A 17,329-nucleotide genomic window follows, 5' to 3' on the forward strand; every position below is an offset into this window, starting at 1 on the left:
GCCTCTAAATTTTTGTCCACGAAACAAGTTCCCACTCTGCTTTTTGGACATATTTACCCTCCCTTACTTTTAAAATTATTACACTTTTTACCAATTGGAGCCACCCATTTTTATTTAACATCACTAATCCAAATTTTCAATTACTTACATGTGGGCTGCTGCTTAATTAAGGCTCCTTAATTTTTTTGCCTTTTTCGGCCCAACCCCATCCAACCTATTTCAGATTTTTATTCCCTAAAGTGGGAAAAAAACATTCTCATCCGAAAAACCCTAAAATATGTTCCGTTGCTTCTTCTTCTTGGCCGATTCTGCTTCGCCGATTCATCTTCTTCTTCACTAATTGTCTTCCAATGGATGTTGCTCCTACTTCTCCTCCCAATTGTTCATGGGATTTGGAGTTTGAATCGGTTGAAAACGCGGTTGAATTCGGCCTCCCCTGCATGAAGGATGTGGCCATGTCTTATGTGGCGTTCGTGTCGTCCGATGCGCCGGAATCAGTGGCGGTGACGGAGACGGAATCGCTGGTGCCGGAGGCTGATTCGTTCGTAGATCTGACGCCTGCCTCTGAATCCATGGTGCCGGAGACCGATTCGTTCGTAGATCTGACGCCTTCCACTGAATCCATGGTGCCGGAGACCGAATCGTTCGTAGATCCGACGCCTTCCACTGAATCCATGGTGCCGGAGACCGATTTGTTCGCGGATGCATCGCCGGCGACTGAAACTCCCATTCGTGACAGTGGAGTCTGAGCTCTGTGCCCGCCGCCGTCTTCAAACCCTACGGATTTATTTCCCTATGTTGTCGGATTTGAGCTAATAAGGTGATATCTAAACCCTATGTTTTTTTCTCGTTGTGGGTTTGGCTGGTGATGCCACTTGGTTCATGTTGGTTTGGCTGGTGATGTCATTTGATGGGTGTTGGTGGCTGGTGATGCCATTTGATGGGTGTTCTATAGTTATATTGTGTTGGTGGCTGGTCACTTGTTTGTGTTCTGTGTTATCGAATAAATAAAGAAAATAAAATTAATGTTAAAACTAATTTTATGTAACCTGCCACTTTCAAATTTTATGGAAATATATTACCAGAAAATAAAAGAATAAATAAAGAAAAGAAATAAAGTAAATAGAGGAATACTAAAATTAAATTACAAATAAGTTAAATTGAAGTCAAAATAAGTAAATGAATAAAAGTAATGTTAAATGCCTTTATGCTAATGAAAAATTAGTAAAAGTCATTAACACTACCCTTTTAGTATTTCACAACACCTTTTCAGCTTTCTTAGTCTCCGTGCCCAGCACCAAGTAGGTACTTGTTTCGTGGACGGAGGGAGTAGTAATAAGCTGCACCAGCTCATGTCGTTTCTGCAAATTCGCTGGGTATTGCAGTTTCAAGTAGCCAGCGGTCGCTGGGCTTCAGCGAGCGCTGGGTCTCAAACGCTCGCGTGAACCCAGCGCTCGCGGGGCCTGTAGCGCTCGCGAGGTCTCTACGCCCGCTGACTTTGTGGATTTCAACTCCGAAAAAATCACGACAAATTCTTGCTAATTCATTAAAAATCGGACTAAAAATTCATTCAAAATCATGAAGAATCCGTGAGAATTCTATAGACTTTTAAAATCCACGAACTTTTAAAATCTACATAAGTCTTGAACTAATACACTCCCCTTAGTTTGATTTTGTAATTATTAATTAGGATTTGTTGATTAAGGTTATATAGTTATTTTTTCTATTATTTAATTTCACTTTGTAGCTAATAATTTAACTATTAGGAATTCAAAGTTAGATTATATAATTTTTTTAATTTCAATTTTTAAGATAAAATTAATATAGTATAATTTATAAGTATAATAAATTTTATTTTAATAGAAAATAATATTATTAAAAGAAACATTTGTCCCAAGTGGTAAAGAAGCGATTAAAATGGGAAATAGTTTGGATTAGGTAGTGAGGTAATATTAAAATGATTTTAAGAAAATCAAAGATAAAAACAAATCCAACGGCCAAGAGAAGAGACGGAGTCAAAAACTTCGTTTCTATATTCCAATCCTCTAAGCTCGATCAAGTCAAAATGGAAGCCGATTTTCCTCCCGCGAATACTTGGTTTTGAGTCGAGAATCTGAGCTCTCCGCCAAACACGCCCCAAATACATATCTATACTATATCTATATATATACAGAGGCGAAACAAAATCCAATTCTCTCCACCACCACCACCACTATATGTGGCGATCACAATTCCGATGGCGGTAGCGGTGGTAAACCACATGACTCTCCCCAACCCAAAACCCTCTCTCAGAGTCTGCTTCTCCTACGCGGCCTACGCCAAGAACGTCGTAAGCTACCTCCACTCCTCCAATATCCCCGTCGACGCCGGCCTCTCCGACTCCGAGTTCGCCGCCGTGGAGTCCGCCTTCAATTTCTCCTTCCCGCCGGACCTCCGCTCCATCCTCCAGGAGGGCCTCCCCGTGGGCCCCGGCTTCCCCAACTGGCGTTCCTCCTCCAATCAGCAGCTCGACATTCTCACCAATCTTCCCATCCTCGGAATCTGCAAGGAGGTTTCTAGAAACGCCTTCTGGCTCGATTCTTGGGGCCACAGGCCGCCCGACGCCGACGCCGATCGCGCCGCCTTATTGGCCAGAGCCTTCTTGAAAAACGCGCCCCCTCTCGTCCCCATTTACCGCAACTTCTACATTCCGTCATCGCCCTGCGCCGCCGGCAATCCGGTTTTTTACGTGCATGGCGCCGACGTCAGGGTGTGGAGCTTCGACATCGCCGGATTCTTCCAGCGGGTGGAGTTCGGAAGTCCGAGGAGGACGTTTTTCCCATCGCCGGCGTGGGCGGCCACGGAGGCCAGGAGGATAGAGTTTTGGTCGGAGCTGGCGGAAAAGAGGGGGGAGGGCACGGCGGCGCGCGGGTGGTGGAGCGGGGCGCTGGGCGGGTGCTTGGAGGAGGTGTGCTGGAGGCTGAGGGATGGCGGGTGGAAGGAGGAGGATGTCAGGGAAATGATGAGCGGCGACGCCTGTGATGGGCGGCCGCTCGATGTGTCGATGTCGGAGAGAATGCTGCGTGCGGGCTGGAGCACGGAGGATGTGGTGGACCTGCTCGGATTTCCACTCAACGGTGTGGATGATGGAGACTATTGCTTTGATTTCCGTCGTAGACAAAGTTGTGATGATAAAAAGCATGCTACTATTAGCCTTACATTCTGATTTTCTTCTCCTTATTTTTCTGTTTTTTTTCCTTATCATCTGACGATATATTGATTTTTTCCCCTTTTTTCAGATTGATTACCTCTCCAAATAGTTGTTTAATATTTGTTGGTTTGAGTGAGTTGCAATCCTTTCAATCCGTGGCTTATTGGCAATGAAACATGTAACCCCGAAACCGGTAGGTCGTTATTGGAGATAACAACAAAGTTTCGACATTTTTGTATAATTATTTGACTAGATGTAAGTAAACATGCATCACGCCGCAATATAACAAGATCGCCTAAAAACATCTCGTGAACTTTTTTTTTTTGATAAGGAAAGTAAATATTATAGAACGAAAAGGCACCAGTAGTACCAAGAAGATTACAAAATCATCGGTGATTCATCATTCGACATCCACCTATGAATCCCAACTCCATCATTAACAAAACCAAAAATTCTACCCCAACTCCACACTCTAGCTTTGATTTCTCCAAACAAGTTTGCACTCTCCCATATTTTGTTCTCAAATCTACTCTCATTACGCATTTTCCAAATAAGCCAAGTAGTACAACACCAAAGAGCCATCAAGAGCTTCTTGTTTCTTTTCCGCCCACTCAAACTAGTAAAGAACTGAAAGTGCGAGGACACGTCATATGGCTGCGCCATGCTAACTCCGAGCCATTGAAAGATTGCTTCCCATACCTTTGAGGTCTTTGGACAGTGGATCAACAAGTGGTTCGTGGATTCCTGCCGATGAAAACAGGCGTTACATCCCATCTCGACTTCACACAACATCACATTTCTTCTCGAGAGATTGTCACACGTTGGAATTCTGTTCTTCAAAATTCTCCATGCGGTAAGCTTGACTTTGTTTGGAATAGGGATCTTCCACACCTTCGTACTCATATCAGTTTCCTCCACCGCCTCCGTAGTCTCGTTTGCTTGATCTTTAATAGCTTCATAAGCGGACTTGGTTGTAAAGCCTCTCCCGATGTCGCCACTCCATGTCCATCCGTCCTTGTTACCTGCACACAGATTAGTACCAGAAACAAGGCTAAGCAACTCCGAAACTCCTTCCCTCTCTCTCTCAAATAGCTCTCTTCTCCACCTTAAATCCCAACACCATCCAGTATCAGTCCATTCCCCAACTTCACAGATTGCAGCTTCTTTATTAGCACTCAACTGAAAAAGTCTAGGAAAAGTAAACTTCAACGGCTTTTGTCCAACCCACCACTGACTCCAGAATTTAAAGGTCTTCCCATCCCCCACCTTTGGCTTCAAATTTTGAACAAACCAAAAATTGCTCGCCCCTCCCGCCGCAGAAACGATCTTCGGCCACCACCCATCTCTAAATCTACCTTTCCCCGCGTTTTCCAGACCTGTCTCTCCCCACTCAACCTCACCATAAATGGACCTAACAATTTTAGCCCAAAGCATGTCTCTTCCAGTAAGGTACCGCCACAACCATTTAACGACAAGTGCCTGATTAAACCACTCAATATTTTTAAGCCCCAAGCCTCCTTCATCTTTTGAAGCACAAAGCACCTTCCATTTCACCCAAGCAATCGCACTTTTACTAGAACCCCCTCTCCACAGAAAATTACCAAGTAAAGCATTTAGAGAACTCACAATTGATTTTGGTAAACAGGTAAAAGAGAGCTGGTAAATCGGTATAGATTGAAGCACAGCCTTCACCAAGGTCACTCGGCCCGCGAGAGAGAACTTCCCATTTTTCCACGAATCGATTTTCTTTCTCACCTTCTCAACCAAGTATTTCCAATCAACAACCTTTTTGCCCTTGCTACCCACTTTAATACCGAGGTAATTGAAAGGTAAGGAGCCTACATCACAACCCAAAACAGCCGCCATCCTCTCGATCTTATCCTCCTCGACCCCAACTCCAAAGAGACAACATTTTTTGAAATTCACAGCAAGACCTGACAGTAGCTGGAACACTCTGAGAATCCTTTTAACTGCCACTGCATTTCTTTCATCATCCTCCATCAAGAAGACCGTGTCATCGGCGTATTGGAGGTGCGGAATTGAAATGTAATCATTTCCTACCTTTACCGGCTTAATCAGCTCCTTCTCAACAGCTCTCGTGATCAAAGAGTGGAGCCCCTCCGCTGCAATAAGAAAGAGAAATGGGAAAAGCGGATCCCCCTGCCGTAATCCTCTTTCTAAACATACCTCACCAGATGGAGATCCATTCACCAAAATATTCGTCGTCGCCGAGGAGATACAACCTCGGATCCATTTCCTCCATAATGGTTCAAAATCCATTCTTTCAAGCATTAAATCCAAGAAATCCCACTCGACGGAGTCATATGCTTTCGCGAAATCCACCTTGAAGATAATCCTCCCTTTTCTCTTCTTAGTAGCCTCCGCGATTGCTTCATTTAGAACCACGACCCCATCAAGGATGTAACGGCCGCCAATGAAGGCACTCTGATTATCCGAAATAACTGAATCCATGACCTGTTTCATCCTATTCGCCAAAACCTTCGCAATGACTTTGTAGAGGCTACAAATAAGTGAAATAGGCCTAAACTCCTCAAGTGAGCAAGCTCCTTCTTTTTTAGGAATGAGAACGATGAATGAAGAGTTACATCCCCGAGGGATTTTGCCATTGGAGTGAAATTCAGTCATCACCTTTAAAAAATCTTTCTTGATAATCTCCCATGACGCTTTCCAGAACTTGAGGTTAAAGCCATCCGGTCCCGGACTCTTGTCACCGTCACAGCTCCAAATGGCCTCTTTAATTTCTGATTTTGAAAAAGTTTTGATCAGCTCCGCATTATTCGCTGCAGAAACTCTCCGAGCAGTGAAATCTCCCGGTATCATAGGTAGGACGCGCGGCGTCTTCTTGAAGTGATTCTCGAAGAACGTTTTGACGTTCTCCTTAATGGTCTTTGGATCCTCGATCCAGCAGCCCCCAACATCAAGCCCTGCAATTTCATTCTTCTTTCTTCTCCCAACAATTGCTTTGTGATAAAAACTAGTATTCAGATCGCCCTCCTTGACCCATTTGACTTTCGCCTTTTGTTGGAGAAGACTACATTTTTCTTTGGATTTAAGGAAAATCTTTGCTCGTAATTCATTTCTCCTGATTGTCTCACTCTCCTCAAGACCAAAGGTGTCATCAAGAATGTCCAGCTCATGAAGTTCATCCTTAAGATCTGTCAATCCGTGCTCAATGTTGCCATAAATCCTCAGATTCCACTCTTTCAATGCACTCTTCACCAATTTCAATTTCTCTTTGAACACAAAGCAGCTCCATCTTTCAATCTTAGCTTCATCCCAAGATTTCCTTACCAACGCGCAAAAATCTGGGTGGGAGAGCCAAGAATTGAGGAACTTAAAAGGTTTGGGTCCCCAGTTCTTGGTTTTTGTAGTCAGGAAGATCGGACAATGATCCGACACTGATCTCTGAAGCCCCCTTCCGACTGTGTCCGGCCATTCCTGCATCCATTTCTCGTTGACCATAAATCTGTCTAGTTTGCTCTTACATCCTCCACCAGGTTGATACCACGTAAACTTTCTCCCCTGTGTTCTGATTTCCAGCAGATTACTTTGCCGAATAAAAGCGTCAAAGACCTTGCATCTGCTTGATTAAAGACATCACCTTTCCCCACCCTTTCTCCCGGATCACGCACTGCGTTGAAGTCGCCAAGGAAACACAGGCATGAGTCTTTGTTTTGAAGAGCAATGAGCTGTAATGTATCCCACAAAGATTCCTTTTCAGTGGTTCCCATGGGCGCATACACATTAACAAAACAACAATGCAGGTCCTCCTTGTAGCCAAATCCCATTAACAATAACAGCCCCCGTCACGTTCCATTTACTAGTTGCCACAAACTTATCCTTGCTCCAGACCGATAGTATTCCACCCGATCTGCCTTCTGACTCCCTCACAGCCCAATCAAAATTACTCCTCCCCCACCACTTATCACACATTGAGGAACATAAAATTTCCATTTTGGTTTCCTGAACAAAATAAAAATCTAAAGCATTTTTCCTAACCAATTCTCCGATATCACTCTGTTTAATGGAACTCCCCAAGCCTCTAATGTTGTAAGATAAAATATTCATTAAAAACCTGTTTCAATATCACCCACGACCTTCGGATGTCCTGCCTTTGCTCTTTGCTCCTTCAATTGCTCGATCATGACCGCGTCTTGGTGATTGCTCGACAAACCCAAGTTCTTGGCAAAGAGCCATGTTTTTGTATCTTCATCTCTCTCCGAATTCTCCCAATCCGCCTCAGTAGATCGCGAGCCACTTCCATTCTTGCCCATCTCACCCTCTGATTCAATATCAGCAATGAAATTGCCCCAAACTTGATGCTGATTTTCGGTGGCTTTTGATTTCTGAGTTTTTTTCCTCGAACCTCGTCCTCGTCTGTTCGCCGTTCCTTTCTTAGAAACAACCCCCGCAGTGAGAGAATCTGGTACCCTCGAGGGATCGCACTCCTCCCCCTCAAGTTCATTTTGAAATTCCTTCTCTTTCTCGTTTCTACTCCCTTCATTGATCTCTCTACCTCTAGTCTCTGGCTCATTTGAAGGCGATTTATCAGTCCCTTCGGAGGAAACCCGCTGGACTTGGCTTCCTTTATCTGTGTCAGAGTAATGTGAGAACGGGCCATTAGTTTCCACAACCTTCCTCTCGAGTTTCGAGACGCCGTTTTTTTGAGTAACCGAATCGTTTCCTTCACCGTCCTCTGTTTCCGACTCGACGATAAAAGCCTTCGCCGGAGACTGTGAGATATCTTGTAAAGAACATTCTGAGTCAGCATCTTCGTCCAAAGACCACACCTCCTCCTCCGGGGAAACGAAATTATAGGGCATTTCTTCCACCCGGATTTGGAACGAAGCACCGTCGATTTTACATTTCAGTATGTTTCCGATGGAGTTGAACCCAGTAGACATCTGTATAAAAGCCACGTCCAGCCTCTCTTTCGTTCTTGTTTTTTCTTCAATTTTCAGAAGCAACCCGAACCTCGCGCTTGCCGTACTGAAGAAACGGGAATTCCAAACATGTAGAGGGACTCCGGTCCATTTAGTCCAGACAACTCTCTGATAGTTGATATCAACAGATTTCCAAGGCCTCCACCACTGCAACCAGAAGTCTCTCCATTCATTGAGCTTATTGAGATTTTCCTCGGTCGTCTGCTCGTTGCTGCTTTGGATTAGGACCATGTTGCCACCGAGGGAGTTCAGCTTAAAACAACCTGCGCATTCACTATTTATTTCCTCTCGAACTTCCTCCCAGAGAAACTCAGATTTAATGTAACCTGTAAAAGCCCCATTAAGCCAAACCAAGTCTTCTTCCGTCGTTTGGAACTGTAACGTTTCATCATCAAGTTCTTTATCATCTTTAACACCTGTAAGAGCTTCCTTAAAGGAGACACCTGCGTGCCTATTATACACCTTCATGTTGCATGGCTGTATCTGTTCCAACTTCTTTTCTTTGACGCTATTCTGCTCATTCCTTCTCTTCTCATCAACCCTTTCGAATTTAGGTTTATAATCCCTTTGGAATTTAGGCTTATAAACTCTAACCTTATAACTGCCAATCCAAAGTTTGTTCAGGTCCACCAGTAAAGTCTCAGACCTCTCCACCTTTTCAAATCGAACAAAGCCGAACGGTCTTCCCCAAAGATCTCTCTTCCTTGGGCAGTATACATCCACCGTCTTCGCAACCGTCTCGAACTTACGTCTGAGAAAATCAAGGCTGCAATCCTCTGGGATGTTGTTAAAGAAAAAGGTTGTAGTGTCATCACGTTCATTCGAACTCCAATCTCTCCTCCCATTCAAACTGCTCCGATTCCAGCTTCTTGCCTGTTTTCTCTCGACATGTTTTGGACCAATCCCTCTTCTTCTCACCACTCTCCACTCTCTCTCACTCTCTCTAGGCTCCATGGTAGAGAAAATCACCTGTTTTATGAAGTAATCAACTACAACGAACAATACATCAATCTAACCAAACAACTGTAAGATAAGCTCTGTCCTTAAACTTTGCTAATTTCAGTTCAAGTCTTGTCCATTCGTTTCACCATGGCACATTCAATTCATTACAGTTATCCTACAATACATTCACCCCAACAACAACCCATCTGCTTGAAAACCTTCAAGGTAATTTGCTGTCTCAAGTACTAAATTCAGTTCGCATCCATATCAACTGCACATCACCCGAGATAAGGAAGTAGAACTTAGCTTTTGAATAGGAAGGGCTGACTTGCGGATCTGAACGCTGATCTTTCAAAAAGAGTCGGAAGGCCTAGCTGGATTGCGCGTTCTCGCCGGACTTGAGGGCTGCGTTGTGGCCTGGAGGCGTGGTCTCGCCGGAGTGGATAGTCTCGCTGTTCTGGAGTCGAAGGTAGCTACCACAGGTTTCGCCGGAGAAAGGTGTCGCCAATCTGGAGTCAAAGGCAGACTACTTCTGGGCGGCGGATCTGTAGGCGGATCTGGCGAAGGTGGCTTGCGCAGCTAATCCCTCCACCGGGCAGCGCCGCGACTCGCGCCTGGGCTTGGAGAGCAGCGCAGTTCCGAAGGGCAAAGCGGCGCCTGGGCTGACTGGCGTGGGTAGAGCCGGTCCAGCCGGAGAGCAGCGGCGCGCGGTTCCGGAGGGCAGAGCGACGCAAATTACTGTAAAGCTGCGCCGGTCGAGCTCGCTGTCTGCTCGCTGTCTGCACCGGATCTGGAGCTCCACCTGGTTGAAGCCACCGAGAAGTCGTCTGCAACGGAGGCTGTGCCGAGATCTTCCCAAAGTTCAGGCGGCGGCAGGTGAGACCACTGCCCAGATCCAAACCAGACGGCCTGGGTCGACGGCGACCGGATGCTACGGAGGCGAAAGGGAATCGGGCGGCGGCAGCAGACGGAGGCGAAAGGGAATCGGGCGGCGGCGGAGTTTAGAAAAATAAATCTATTAACATCTCGTGAACTAACCAAATTTATTCTTATTATATCAGTATTTTCCCATTTTAAACGACATCTCTTTTCAATAATATAATACTTTTTCAATATCGAAAAGTTCATATGACACTTCCGATGCGGGCATGGAAAAGCAACTTGAGTAAAAACAACTTTGTGGATATCTTTAGCTTTACAGTTAAAACGACGCTATTTTTATGATTTACTTCTGAGATAAAAAGAAATTAATGACTTTTTTTTTATCTGTACACAACTGATTCTTTAGCAACGCATATAAATATTTGTGGCACTCTTTAACTAATCAGATTTAATGTATCGGGAATTAAGGTAGCTACGATTGGATTGAAAATTGATAACAATATTTACAAATTTAGAGCTTTAATTATACAGCTCATATGTTATTAAACTGAGAAATTTCTTTGAGATGAATCACAATTCAATTGGTAAGATGTGTACTCTCCAATCAATAGATTAGAGGTTTAAGTTACCTGGAGAGTGTGCGATTGAATATATATATATATATATATATATATATATATATATATATAAAAGAAAATCCCCCAATTCAAAACAAAACTAAGTTTTTTCTAAAAAAATAAAATAAAATAAAATAAAATAAAAAATAAACAATTGTGGAAATGAAGGGTGGACTGGTGAGGTTTGAGTCACGCATACTTTAACTTTACTAACTTGATGTTGGGTGCACTTAGATTTTCTCAAATTGCTAAACTCGTGGGCAAAAACTAGGATATCAATTCAGTCTAATCCAGTGTGTTTGGCTAAAATAAATTGATAATCTGAAATGATTAGGATTAAGATTGAAATTTTTTAATTTAATAAATTTTCATTTTGAATGCTTCGTAATTGAATAGTTTAACAATTCAATATGATTTATTTAAACATATATGTTTCCAGTCCTATAGGGTTAATTCGAAAATAATATGTTCACCTGATTATATGAAATTTTTTTCTTGTTGTTTGATTTTCTAATTCATTATATATTTTGCTTATGAAAGTTAGAATATTAAGATTTTTTTCCAAAGGCTTGTGAAAAGTATATTTTAATTCATAATAAAAACTTATACTCATCATTTTACTTATTTGCATTTTTAATTTAATTTTTAACATAAAACGTTTAGATGCAAAAATTAGAAATAATCATTTAAGAAAAATATATGCATCTATATCCCCCCGGTAAAGTTGCATGTTTTACGTAAATCATTAATGTCGAAACGTCATTAATTTATGTATGTATGTATTTGTTTGTTACATAATTGTCAACATCAATATATGTCACACCCCAATTCTTGAATGAATAAATATAATCGAGGTATAAATAGTTCATAGAAATAAACAAGGAACAACCTTGTAAAAACCCGAAATAGGATAGAAGGTCGGGCTATGCCCCTTTGGATCACAAGTTTTGTTTCATGCTTCTGACAACTGACATTCATTGGCATAAATTAAGTAGTGAAGAGTCTAAGCTCGGTCAGGTATATCATTTGAAATTTAACATGAAGATCTTAAGTTGGGAAAACAAAAGACTGATATGAGTAATTGCTACAGCGGAAGTCTAACATAGGAATTTATCTCTAGCCTCAGCTCCGTCCCGTCAGCACCGGCCAGCCAACCTGAAAACATTTGAAAGTATTTTTGGGCTAAGTACTAATGTACTTAGTGGGCATGCATTTTCATAAACATTTCATTATTTTCTTAAAGACAGTTTATCCAATCATACTTGACATGACTTAGAAGGTTTTAAATTGAAAGAAGTACTTCTAAGCATGTTAAAACATTTTCTTTCATTTGTGCGCACATGTCACACTCCCTTTCTGTTACTCGCTGTGATCCCGGACCTCTAGCCACCGACGGATCTCTGTCTCCCGCTGACACTTGCCCTGAGGACGTAACTCAGACAAGTTGAATTGACCTCGGGACGCTACCCAGGCAGGCCTGATATTTCTCATGCTCCGGAACACATCCAGCCGAGCACCCTTATAACGCCTCTGGTTAGAGCCCGATGGAGATCAACCCACCGAGTCAACTAACAAGTGTACACAATTCTCAAACAACGTATTAGGTCATAAGATAACCTCAATTGATTAACTGCGCGAGCCTTAAACAGAGCAGAGTGCACATAAACATTTTATTGGATAAACAGTTTTCATTACATTAAATAAACAATTTGCATTTCATTGAAACATTTAGAGCTTAATAACTCAATCATACTTTGTACATTTGGAAAGTAAGCCCACCTGGTTAGGCAAAGCCTGAAGATCATAATCACATATAAACCTGTCTTGGGAAAGCAGCGCTAATCCCCCTGGTCACAAAGCCTACAAGAAATTCTATTCTTAATAGGTCTCGTGAAGCTAATCTTAAGTCATGGTGTAGTGCTTAATATTCTATGATTCACTTAGCCGGGTTTTCAAAATTTAATGAATAAATAATTGAAAACATTTCTCTTGAGTTAAGAACACCAACAATATTCTTACTCGTCTTTATTTAATAATTGGAATTATAAATAAAACCAATTAAATCATAAATATTCTTATTGCAAAATATAATGCAAATCATGTCATGCTTAGCATATAATAAGAAATTTACTTAAAATATGCACATAATAATAATATGATATTATTATAAAAATTTTCCTTTAAATAAATTAATCAAACTAATAATAGTTCAATTAATTAAAAATAAGAAAGCCCAATTTAATTAATTGAAGGCAATCCAAAGTCTTTAAAAAAAATAATTAATCAAACTAATTAATAGTCTAATTAAATAAAATAGGGAAGCCATTTAAATAGATGAAATAGAGCCCATGCTTAAATAAATAATAGCCCATATAAATTTAAAAGATGAGGCCCAACTAAATAAAATATGAATGGCCCAGACTGAATAAAATAAATAGGCCCAAGCTTTTAAAAATCGCAGCCCAAATCTATTTAAAAATCGGAGCCCATCACTCATAAAAATCGGCCCAAATACTCGGCCCAAATAAAATAGCCCAACACTTGCCCTAACCCCTTCTTGCTTCTCTATTCAAACACACACACACACCTGGTAAACACACATACACGCAAGAAATTCAGTCCCTCTCCCTCTCCCAGGAGTTCCGCCGCCGCGGACGCTCGCCGGAGGAGCAACGGCGAAAAGCCGCGCCATCCTCGGCTCTCACAATCCGCCCAGCTCCCTCTCTTCTCCGGCGAAGCAGCACCAGTCGCCGCCCATCGACTCACCCTTCAACCTTCCTCTCTCTCAAACCTCGGTCACCACCACACGATCTTACTAGACTCAACACCCACACATCTCACGCTGCACCCTCCTCTTCTTCCTCTTTCCCGGCGAAGAGCGCCGGCTCTCCGAGCAGCAGCAACCGCGGAGAACCCACGGCCGCCGCAGTCAGAAACAGCCACCACCACCTGACCTAGCTTCCCTGAAACCACCGATTCCCTCCTCCTTCCGGCGACAACAGCTCGCTGCCGCCGCCAGTCTCTCTCCCTCTCGACTGCTCTCACGGCCGCTGGAGCTCGCCGGAGCAACGGCGACAACCACTGTCCCTGTTCTCTCTCCTCTTGGCGACGACGAGAACGCCGCCGCCTTCCTCAGTCTCTCTCTCGGCGACAACAGCCCATGGTCAAGACTCACACACACACCCATCGAAGCAGTCGCCGACGGTGAAGACCACCACCGCCGCCTGAACTCCCTCAGAAGACTTCCGACGACAGCGGCCAAGCCACCATCACCGACAATACACCCTCACCCTTCCCGACTCAACGCTCCAATTACTCAGATCGACAGCAACAATCAAAACTCAAGACTCCATTTTTATCATTCTTCTTTTCTAATTCATGCTCTGATGTATGAATATATATATATATACAAATTGTATGCAGATTTAACATAAAGGGAAAATCATGCTTCAAGACTCATCTTTTATTGAAACATTGAAGCTTATGCAGTTCAAACTTGTATTTGTTGGTTTTCTAGTGCGATTTATAAAGCTAAAGTAAAACATAATTTAAGTTGGTAAACCTTGAATGAGAGGGCTGATCGTTTGCTGCTGAAACGTTGAATGAGAGGGGTGTTCATTTGTTGTTGAATTGTTGATGGAGATGAGCTTGGAATATATTTTGTATAGGCTTATGAATCTGAGATTCTTTCTTGCGAAGTGATATGAAATATGTGGAATAATTGTGTAGGATGAAAGATGAAAGCTCGGATCAACCAGCTATAAAATTTTGCAAAAGTTTGCAAAAAGAATGGAGTAGGTGTAGTGGATGTATTGCAGTAGTGGAGTTGGTGGTGTGCTGCAGTAGAGGAGTTAGTGGTGGGAGTAGGTGTAAGAATAAAAATTAAAATAAAATAAGATAAAATAAAATAATAAAAAAAATCTTCTAGGTTGTACTATGAAAACTGTAATAATCTTCAGGGTTTGCTAATTAAAAGCTCGTGAAAATACTTGAATGCTAAATTAAATAAATATGCAATGCATAAAAATTTAATTACTAAATTTACAAATGCTTTTGTAAATCATTTTTGTTGGAATAAAATAAATTCATTTTCTTTATATCCGGCGTGAATCATCTTACTTCTAAGTTCGAAAATAAATTCTAAATTTAACTCGGAGAAACGGGGTATTACATCCCTCTCTCCTTAAAAAAAATTTCGTCCCCGAAATTACATACCTTGATAATCTAGCTGGGGATACTAGTCTTTTATTTCATTCATCTCTTTTGTGGCCTTTTCCATCCTGTGATGGTTCCACTTCATGATGAGAACAAAATTATTGTCTCATAAAACTTGAACCTTGCGATCAAGTATCTGGACTAGTTTCTCTTCATAACTTTAGTCCTGGCTAGGACTACTTTATCTGACTTAATCAAATGCTTTGGATTAAACACATACTTTCTTAACTGAGAGACATGAAACACATTGTGTATGTCTCCAATACTGGGCGGCAATGCCAACCTATAGGCTACAGGGCCTATCTTATCTAGGATCTCAAAAAGTCCTATATAACGGGGTCGTAACTTGCCCCTCTTTCTGAAACGTATAACTCCCTTTGAGGGAGAAACTTTGAGGAAAACTCGATCCCCAACATTGAATTCTAACTCCGATCGGCGTTTATCGGCGTAAGACTTTTGTCTATCTTGAGCTTCTTTGATTCTTTGCTTGATGTGGTTGACCTTCTCAACCATCTGTTGGACCAGTTCAGGACCTAACAACTTTCTTTCACCCACTTCATCTTAGTAAAGTGGTGAACTACATTTTCGGCCATACAAGACCTCGTCTGGATTATTCAATGTGGATTTCTAAGATTCCATTGTGGTGGCGTTCCAAAATTTATTCTTTGGGCTGATGAGGTATGTTCACGTTTTTTGCCGTTTAAAACGATCATTTGCTCTATTCGGACATTCTTCTTGATGGAGCTTCTGGCACTTTTGCCAAAGCGTCCACTCTTTTGGCTTGTGCTTGCTAACCTTAGGGTTGGGTTGTACCTTAAGTTAAGTTCCATTGCTTTCCTTCCATTTCCTTTTTCTTTACCTCCATCTTGAGGTGGTGTACATATCTTGTTTGTGCATGAACTTTTTCCTTCTCCATTTGTTGTGGTGACTCGGTGGTGAGGGTCTCGCTCATTGTTTGTTCCTTCGTACTATCTCCCTGGTTTACTAGGGAATTGAATATCTCATGACGCGATTCATTTACGAACTCCTTTACGCATTTCTCATTATTGTCCACCATGTGGACCACATATTGACAGCTGGTTGAAAACTTCATCATACTCACTACCTGCTCCAGTTCTTCGCTTGGGATTCCAAAAATCGCTTTGATTACCAAAAGACAACTTGATACTTAGTGCATCGTTCTAATGGTTGAAAACTAACGACAAACTGAGTAATTCTAATCGCTACTATACTTATCGTGATAAAAGGATATTCTATTGTGACAACTATATAGTGCGAGTCTCTATATATTGTGATGATGCTCTACCTCGAGATTAAAAATCTTAATTGACAATCACCGAGATCTTAGTCATGTGGGCTGGCCAGACCCAACAAAACAAATCACTCAGTCAAATGGGAGCTTCGCTCTCAATCATGTCAAGTTCTTATTCATGTAAGGCTCTGGTCAAACTTCTAACTTAAAACGCTTACTAACAAGTACTTCATCATCAATTACTGATACCATGAAAGTCCATTCTATGCCGTTCTAGCAAAGCTATCACGACTATCATCATAATCATAAGCAACATAAGTTCTTATGTGAAAAACTTAATCTCACCGCTATTGAAATAGCTCAAGTGAATCCTTAATCTTAAGGCATTGCCTCTATGTTGTAACATATCTATGTTAAACATTTCTATTTTACCAAACCTTACTTAAATCGATCAAGCGGTGCTATCACAATTAACATTCTTAAGGCATTCTTGGGTGGTACTCAAACGGTTTGTAAGAGGACCCATCATTTTAATCGTATATGCAGCTAGCCTAAAACGACAACATAAAGCTTTCTCATTCATTCATTCATACTTACATACATACTTCTGTTTCTTTTGAAACCTTAACATCTATGGACATTTAAAGTCCCTTTCATGAAAACTTTGCTTGTGCCGGAAAGATTCAAGGAATCTAACTCGACCATACATACATTGATTCGTTAAGGGCTCGGGTAGTCCCAAACACGAAATAACATTCATTGAGTCGTTATGGGTTCGGGTAGTCCCAAACACGACACTTATCGTTAAGGGTTCGGGTAGTCCCTAACACGATACTTAACTGGTTATATGGGTCGGAGACCCAAAATAACAATATGAAAGCGATTAGCAATTCATAACTTATAGCATATGGAAAGCGGTAAGCAATTCACATAGCATCATTCATTGAAAGCGCACACTTTTTCTTGGAAAGATTCATAACATCTGAAATACATATATGTATATTTTGAAACTATTATCGTACCTTGGTTGCGGCAGTGTGACGGTGAGCTGAGGGCTACTGACATTCTTAGAAGTCTAGAGATACTATTCTAGACTCGACATCAAAAGCTTATGGTTATCAGAGTCATGAAAGAAAACTCATGCTCTGATACCATTCTGTCACACCCCAATTCTTGAATGAATAAATATAATCGAGGTATAAATAGTTCATAGAAATAAACAAGGAACAACCTTGTAAAAACCCGAAATAGGATAGAAGGTCGGGCT

General features: G+C 41.7%; 1 protein-coding gene across 1 annotated transcript; it reads left to right on the forward strand.

The window, feature by feature from the left end:
- The first annotated feature begins 1,903 nt into the window (after positions 1-1,903).
- On the forward strand, positions 1,904-3,277 carry LOC131001801 (uncharacterized). The gene has a single exon (XM_057928394.1). It carries the CDS (start codon positions 2,237-2,239, stop codon positions 3,203-3,205), a length of 969 nt encoding a protein of 322 aa, XP_057784377.1. The 5' UTR covers positions 1,904-2,236; the 3' UTR covers positions 3,206-3,277.
- The last annotated feature ends 14,052 nt before the right edge of the window (positions 3,278-17,329 follow it).

The sequence above is a fragment of the Salvia miltiorrhiza genome, chromosome 8 (genome assembly GCF_028751815.1).
Source record: "Salvia miltiorrhiza cultivar Shanhuang (shh) chromosome 8, IMPLAD_Smil_shh, whole genome shotgun sequence".
NCBI lineage: Eukaryota > Viridiplantae > Streptophyta > Magnoliopsida > Lamiales > Lamiaceae > Salvia > Salvia miltiorrhiza.

Excerpts from the sequence above, each read along its gene's own strand:
- LOC131001801 (XM_057928394.1), top strand. The coding sequence starts at position 2,237 with ATGGCGGTAGCGGTGGTAAACCACATGACTCTCCCCAACCCAAAACCC.